This window comes from Eleutherodactylus coqui, chromosome 5 (assembly GCF_035609145.1).
Source record: "Eleutherodactylus coqui strain aEleCoq1 chromosome 5, aEleCoq1.hap1, whole genome shotgun sequence".
Classification (NCBI taxonomy): Eukaryota; Metazoa; Chordata; class Amphibia; order Anura; family Eleutherodactylidae; genus Eleutherodactylus; species Eleutherodactylus coqui.
Window position 1 is genome coordinate 198,150,564 of NC_089841.1, and position 8,541 is coordinate 198,159,104.

Consider the following 8,541-nt stretch of genomic DNA (forward strand, 5'->3'; position numbering starts at 1 on the left):
ACAATCGCTTAAAATCAGTTGTACTCCGCAATTTCCACAAGATCAGACAGTCTCTAATGTCAGCTGTTGGGCAAAAGAAGGTCCATTGGTCACACACCAGGCATTCTTCCACCAGACGTCTATGACTCTGGCTTCTTTTGCCGTTGTCGAAACATACATTGAGTTAATGGCTATGTACTTTTTATGGCCACCTGTAACATGGTATGCCCAGAGGTTGGACAGCATCACCAACTTGAGTACATTAGGCATAAGAACTACATTATAAAACTGCCTTGTATTCAAATTTCTGTGCCTTATGGCTCTCCTGGACCATATTCTACTCTACTCCTCAACTTCATATATGGTGAAACAGAGGTTCTCCTTAAAGGGTCTCTCCATGGTTAGAAAAACATGGCTGCTTTCTGTGTATGGTATTCCAGCTCGGTTCCCATTCAGACTACTAGCCACAATCTACGGACAAGGGTGGCGCTGTGTTTGGAGGAGAAGAGCCATGTTTTTCTAACCCTGGACAACCCCTTTAAACTGTGTGAACTCTGATAATCCCTCATGTTACTTGAGGAATATTATTTGCCATGCCCAGTGATATATATAAAGGGGTATGCCCATCTCGCATTCATGCTTCTGGGTCTGGCTTTCGACATTTACTTCATACAGGCAGTTATGAGACAGATCCTGCTCCTAGAAGTATATTTAGATAATCTCTTGGTGTTTTGGGAATCTAATGCTTAATCTTACAAATATTCTAATCCTTTGACTCTTTGTTAAAATGTTGATGACTTGATGTGGCTCGGGCTATGATAGCATAGCAGCGCGTTCAGTCACAGCATCTATAGGTTTGGCATAACTGTTTAAATGCAGAACATCTGGGCCTTATATTAAACCCAATTTATTCATGTTTCAGTGCATGAATAGGAAAATTGCATTAACTCAAGCTCGTTATTTGGAAAAAGAGGAGAAAAATCTCCCACCACCAAGGTCAGTAACCCTCTGTAATTTTTTTTCTTTTGTAAATCTGTACTAGGAGCCTCTTGTTTTACTGTGTTTTAGCCTTTCTTTTTTATTCCCATCGTCATATAGCCGTGGTGCAGTTCAGAGAATGTCATTTAATAGGAATCTCAGGGTTATTTTATGCACTATTGTCACAAGACTAGAGGAGCATTCGAAAAAGTAAAGAAGAGGCATCACAAACAGATGAGCCTACACAGTCTGAGTGCTGTAGTATGTGAGAGCAGATATCCCCGCACTAAGGGACAGAACTAATGGAAATGGGTCACAGAGCCATTACATATCAAATTAGTGCAGTACCAGGAATATTTGGCAAGACCTATTTTATATATGGGCAAAATGGAGAAAAATGGGTTTGGGATCGGGGACAAGCTTGCAAGGAATATTTGGACCATGGTCTCTAATAAACGGCTGGAGATCACTAATTGAAAAATAATTTTGGCACATGACCATATGGAACGGTTTGTCCTTTGGGGAAATCAAAAATATCTGGTATTTGCAAGCTTCAAAAACAAATGTAAACTATTTATTTACTTTTCAACTTCTGATATGTGAAGATATCAAATCCTCTGCGGCACTGTTTGTATTGTCAGTCTTAAGGGAATGTCCACCTCTAACGTCATGTTGCTTTTAGATGTAGTCATCTGTACCAACATAGTTTTGCAGCTCTAAATCCCTTGTATAAGCATAGAAAGACTCAATGAAAAAATTCTGTCTGCCAGCAGGGAACACTGAGGAGGCACTGCTTGCGGTTCATGCATGGAACTCCCTGATGAAACCATGTGCATTAAAGCGGTTTTCCAAGTTATTTTTTTTTATATAGTTTTGGGCCTCGTGTGCCAAAAACTACATGAAATCAATATACTCACCATGGTGCAGAACCACCGTTTTGGCGTTCCAGTGCCATGGTGTCTAACAAATGATCTTACTGGGCCAGAACGCCCCCAATGATATCCTGTAAACCTGTCATGTGGGCGTTTAATGTAGAAGTTTCTGGCAGGTTTACGGGATGTCACTAATGACGTCTCTTAGGCCTCCTATTGGTTGCAGTGGTCACGTGGGTAAATAGCCCATGTGATCACTGCAGAGCAAAATGTGTGATCATTTAGTTGAACTGACTCTTCGTTTGAACGAGCAAATGATATCGGCGTTCACTTGTGCAGCCTGTTTTTTACTGATGGACACATTGGCTTGTTCAAATGACAGATCGTTCAGTTGTTCATGTTCACTGTAATAGGGACGGAGAATGGCTGAACGATAAGTGAACGAGCCGATGATTAGTTTTAGTCCTGTAGAAAATAAATGAAAAGCGAATGATTATCATCGTTTGGTCATTGGCTGCATTTAGACTGAAGGATTATTCACTTTTGCTCATTTGACTGAATAATCGTTGTAAAAGGACCTTAATGCACTAGAGGACGGGAGCGGTAGTGAGGGTGCGGTGTGGCAAGGGAGAGGTGAGTAGGGTGATTTTATTTTAGTTTTTTTCTTTCTTTATGCCCTTGTTCCCCCTCCCCACTCACCAATACCACCAATGTTTCAATCTATCCGAAAACCCCTTTTCAGCTTCCCTTATGCTGGAACTTTGAGGCTGCAATAGCTTTCTCCTAAACCATGCTCAGGGGTGGACATTCACTTTAAGAGGATCTATAATCCAATATCTCTGTAATCCAATATCTCTATGGCACTGATTCTACACCCCCAAGTGTGCTCCACTGCCAAGATAATAGAAGTTTAGCTTGAGGCATATGACTTATGAACACCTTCCTTTCCTTTGATAATGTCTTGATTTTCCAGTTCAGGCTTCAATGCCATTTCCATAGAGCAGGTTATCTAAAAGTGAAAAGGTGTTTTTTTTTTTTTCTTTTTTTCTTTTTAATCAGTTTTTGCCGCCCCCACCCCCCTCCTCTTTGATTTGTAATTAATAAGCAAATATCCTCTTAGAGAAGTCATTAGAAATGCCATTTTGCTTGCAGTAAATGAACTGCTCTTTATGTATCTTACAGCATAAGAGTGATCGTGACCGTCGAGCAAACAGATGAAGAACTGGACATGGCTGCCTCCGTGATAAAACAAGCAGCCACTTTGATACTAAATTAATTATTTTTTTTACTTGCTACATTTCTGGTAAATTGAGGACCCGCTAATGATGGTAAATTCTTGTTTAGTGTGAGGAATCCAGAGAGAAGATGCTACTTATATAGCTTTACAGCAGCGTACATTCCAGGTCTGAGGGACTAAAAAGACTGTAGGGATGGAAGACTAGCAGAAAACCAAATACCGGTGCATGTGCAGATTATGTCATGGACCTTTTTAGTACTGTTACGCTGTGATTATTTTTTTTCCCTTGACACACACACAAATTTATATAAAACGTTCTGAGAAAAGTGAATGGGAACCTGTTTGAGTTTCTTTTTTTTTTCCTTTTTTTGTTAAGCTGGAACAAAACATTACATCTTGTGTTGTATTAAAGAATCCTCCTACAGCTGTCTAGAGGACATGTATATTTATAGATACGGTGTATGTGCGTATTATTTTGACGGGTGTATGTTTCTATATAAACGTGTACTTCTATACAGACGAATACATGCACACTTTTTTATGTTCAACTTTTTCCAGTATTTCAGATGTGAGAGAAAAAGGAGATGGTTTATTAACAAACTTGACTATCACTATTTTATATTCCTGACTACGTTAAAAACACTGTATAAAAGTATGTAGAGTAACTTTTTTATAAACTAAAATGCCTATTTCTTATAAGTCTAACTTTTGTTTTTCTAGCATTTTTGTTTGTTGAAGCATTATGAAAGCTCAATGTTTAAAGCTACAAAGATTGACACTCCTCTATATCTTTTTAACCCGACACTTTATAGCATTTAATGTACATTGCTCTGCAAGGAGTTGCTTTTAGGCCTCATGTCCACTGGCAAAATCGAATTGCGGATTTCCGCTGTGGAATCCGCGTTTAATTTTGCCCATAGGGATCCATTAGCCATCTGCGGGCAATTAAATTGTAATTTGCACCTGCGGATGGCGTTTTAATGGATTTGCGGTTTCTCCCGCACGTGAGAGAAAACGCAGCATGCTCCATTTTCTGTGGGTCTCCCGCAGGCTTCCATAGAAGCCTATGGAAGCCGTCCGATCCCACGGTACACCCGCAGCTGAATTTCTGCTCTCCGGCGTAGGAGAGCAGGAGTTCAAAAGGGAGGGGGAAAAAAGAGCACGCTGCCGGCGTGCCGAGCGCATCCGCCGGGCAGAGAGAAAGAAGATCCGACCGCGACGGACAGGAACTCGCAGCGTCCAGACAGGTAAGAAAAATCTATTTTCAGGCCTCATCTTACCGGGAAAGGAGGGTCCCGCTGCGGGATTCTGCATGGAGAAGCCGCGCGGGCCCGTATTTCCTAGTGGACATGAGGCCTTAGTTTTGATAGAGCCCTGCATATCTGTTTGAAGTATACTGTGGCTTCCCTTCTTGAGAACACAAAGCACTTTCTTGGGCCCAATATATGTATATGCCAAATATAAACAGAGGCAAGCTTACCATTGTGAAACTTGTCAGTGCCATATGTGAGGTGCTGTATTGCTCGGTCTACATGATTCCTTCAGGTTTTAAGCACATTAGTGGAATTAAACGCATTTTCTATAGAAATGTTATTAAAGCATAAGTCCCATTCATGGTAAGAAAGCAAAAGTTGTTACTTCTTGACCATTTTTAAGTTACTTGGACTTGAAAGTGCTTGATGGAAGTAGCATTTACATATGTTTGCAAATATTCACAAAGCCGTAAAGAAAACTAAAGCTTTGTTAAATAAAAAAAACCTTATTGACCACAGAAATGGCACGTCAACTTCATGCTAGCCTTGGGGGGTGCCCTTCCGATGAATGGGGATGCAAAGAAAAGTTTAGGGCATTGACTATCATTTGGACTTGGTTAGCGATCATGATGGCTACACATTACTGTCTGAAAGGTTTCTGCATGCTGTAATTTTCATATAATACCTTCTTCATGCCATTTTCTATTTTTTATATTAAAGGTATTCTCTGGGCCAGGAGAAATAATGATGGCTACTCCAGCTTCTCTGACCATGGTGCATTAGTATACATTATTAGTCTAAGACACTACACCTGCTTTGATTAGCGAGTGCCGTCCACATTAACAGTGCTGGCTAGTCGGAGGAGTATGCAGTGTCTTATGGGCCATTTACATAGAACCATTATCACTCAAATTTTGAGAGATGATCGCTTAGTGTAAATTTCAGTCAACATAAAAACCATGGCAGGCTTCTCATTCCGTGTAAATGTAATACTTGGCGCTTCACATAGGTGGAGCGCTGACCGATAAGCCCGCGATCCAATCTGTCAGTGTAAATGCGCTGTATGAGCACCGACTACCTTAGCGGTGATGTCAGCACTCGTGCAGTCATTTACCAAACTGGTTGGTGTGTTTTATGCATCAGTAGTCAGAGAAGCGGTTCGGCCACCTTCGATTCTCCAGGCCCGGAGGGTTGTTTTTAAGCACATTGATACATGACGTGTGCAACCAGAGCTTTATATTTACTAGTTTAGCCTGCCATGTTACTCTTTAGGTCGCTCTTGTCATGTTATAAAAAGTTTGCTGCCAGTTTTTGTAATGAATATCTTTTCTATCCTACCTACTTATAATGTAAATTCATTCCGAAGTAGAATTTTCAACATTAAATCTGCATTAGCATTTTAGTATGTTTGTGAACTTTTTGTTACTACCTGTAATTTTGTTGAAGTTTGAACAAAGTTTGAAAGTGGCTATCTATATGAATGGAGAAAACAATACCTGAACACATGCTAAAAAACGTACCTGCTAAGTTGCTCAACTTTGCTAACTTTGTTAGAAGCTCCGTTTCTCTGCACTTGGCCTCAGGCCTAGGGCAATACTTTCCACATTTTGTTTGCAGAAGTGTAACAGTCTCACCAGTACAGACTTATAATCAGAATGTTAGAATGTATCTTTAGTAGCTATAGTAACTTAATAAAAATTGTGTCTTGTTACATCATTCTTATCCTATGGTAAATATGCTTTTAAATGATTTGTAATTACTGATCTTTTGTACTAAACTTATTTTGGACCTTTTTAAACATGTGCCTTTTTATTGTTGCTGCTAAAATAAAAATAAATGCTAGAATTGGAATAGAATTTTGTTTAAATAAAACACTACAGAAATGTTCAATGTTTCAGGTTGGTTTATGTGCATCTATGATGATTTTGTACAGTATTGTGTAATACAATGGATGCCATGGCAGAATAGTAGATTAATATTTGAGTTATAGCACTCTTGCCTGTATTTTCTCAAAGTAGACACCTGGCTCAGTGTGAAAAAGCCCCTCGGCACTTTACATTCACGGGCGCCTGCAAGCATCTTTGGATCAAAGCAGAATGTTTGTTGTAAAGAAAAAAAAAAGTTTGGATAAAAGTGTAACCCAGCAGATCCTTAAACTCTTATTTTTAGCTAGTATTATGAGTCTAAAGGTGCACAAAGCTCATTCATGCAATTAGAGAAGCGGTCACCAGATTAATGCTGCCCAAACCGTTAGCATCATGAACCTGGGACGGGCATGTATGTTTTATTCTCCAATGCTGTGGAGTTTCAGAAAAAAACATTAATTTAAGGCCCCCTTCACGCGGACGACGAAGTCGCATTGCTACAATGCGGCAAATCGCATGTATGTGAAGCCCATGCTTTCCTATGGGTTCTTTCACACATGCAATATTTTGTAGCATGCAGCAACCCGACACAAATAGCTCGCGGGTCCGGCGATTTTGCCCGCAACTCGTGAGGTTTTGTAGCCCATATTTCCCTATGGAGCCTTCCTCTCTGTTGCATCACACAAAAACGCGATTTTCGTGCGGTGCAACTTTGACAGCAGGTAATCCTTCTGTCAAGGCCTAATCTAAGCCCTAGCTGCAGACAAAAAACCCCACATACATCACCTTTTATAAGTGCTCTCCGCCACAGCTTCTCCACGGGTCCTGGCACGCTTTCTATTTATCATCATCTAGCCGGAGATTGAAAAATCACCGTCTCCTGGAAGCGCTGGCTGTGATTGACATTTAGCCAATCACAGACAGCACTCGAACGGCTGTGATTGGTTTAGCCAATCGCAGCCAGCGATTCCAGGAGGCAAGGATTTTTCAATTCCCGGCCAGAAGATGATGAAAAGAAACAGTGCTGGGGACTGAAAAGAAGCTACAGCTGCGTCCTGGACAGTGTGGGAGAGGTGATGTATACTTTTTTTTTTTTTCTTCAACCACAGATTCTTTTTGGCGAAGACTTATATTTCAACTCCCCCTACCCACGGAAAATCCTTGCATGTGATGCTACAAAGTCGCGCAACTTTGTAGTGCTACAAAATCGCGGTATAGCCGCAAGAAGACTCGATCTCGCACAGACCAGCGATGCGATATCGCTGCGACTTTCTCGCGGCGATGCCACATCGCCTGTGTAAAGGAGGCCTTAAATCTGCATTGTTCATGGGGCTGAGGTACCACGCACTTCCCACTACAGATCACTGAGATTAACGGTACCCTCCCATATATGCAAACTTGGAGTGATCAGTCAGTTAAGGTAACACTGGTGAGAAGAGGCTGGCGAGGTCCTATCCATGTGACTCCAAACTGCTTTTCTCTTCCATATCATTGGGGGACACAGCTGAAGACTGTGGTTTATAGCTACTGCCACTAGCAGGTGGACACTTATCAGAAAAGTGTTAGCTTTTCCTACAAGCTATACGCCTCCTGCAAGCACTAAGCTAATCACTTTGTATGACAACAGTAGGAACAGGATACGTAAATAGTAATATAACATGACGACAAAAAATTTGACCCAACTAACTTGGAGTAGCACCATGTGCACCTGCAAAACACTCCAATAAGGAGAATATATGTGAAAGTACTAATACCGCATTGGTGGGTGAGGTTGGCAGGGCTAAGAGAAGCAGCAAACCTACTTGTGATTGCATGTATAGATCTGCCATCCTGGAGGAGTGCAACCTGGTTGGTCTGCATCTTTCAGTGATAGTTGTCCCACACAAACATGGGACCTGGCAGGGTATGGAGGGAAATCGCTTGTTTGTCGATGGCCAGAAGAGCTCTCCGGGCGCTCAGCCTTCATTCACTGAACCACTATCCCTCCTCTATGAAAGAACAGGAGTAAGGGTCATCCAGGAAAAATACCCAAACTGGGCAGATTGATATCCCTGACATTTAAATGGCTCTGGGTTACACAGCGAAAGCATAAGGTGCTACTACACAAGCACTAGCGCATGCGGTATGACACAATGCAGGGCTGCACTTGCACAAGTTGCCTGACTACCTGATTTTCATGCTATGCGTTTTTAACATTAGAAAGTCCTATTAAAATCCTATTGACTTTGGCGCAAAAAAAAAATCGTGTGAGAAAATCACAAGCGGCAGCGATTTTTTTTTTTTTTGTTTTGTTTTTGCAAAAAAAAAGCATAGTTTACTCTCAAAAATCACGGGAACAAAGACTTAATTTTGCTGCA

The 8,541-nt window shown here is 41.1% G+C and overlaps 1 protein-coding gene across 1 annotated transcript in view; it reads left to right on the plus strand.

Moving 5' to 3' along the window:
• SPTLC1 (serine palmitoyltransferase long chain base subunit 1) overlaps positions 1 to 6,209 on the plus strand; it is a 48,285-nt gene extending 42,076 nt beyond the window's left edge. Inside the window, exons 14-15 of the mRNA XM_066605003.1 lie at positions 902 to 975; positions 3,012 to 6,209. Coding sequence (XP_066461100.1) covers positions 902 to 975; positions 3,012 to 3,105 — 168 coding nt within the window. The 3' untranslated portion in view covers positions 3,106 to 6,209. The remainder of the gene's footprint in view (positions 1 to 901; positions 976 to 3,011) is intronic.
• Positions 6,210 to 8,541: the final 2,332 nt, after the last annotated feature.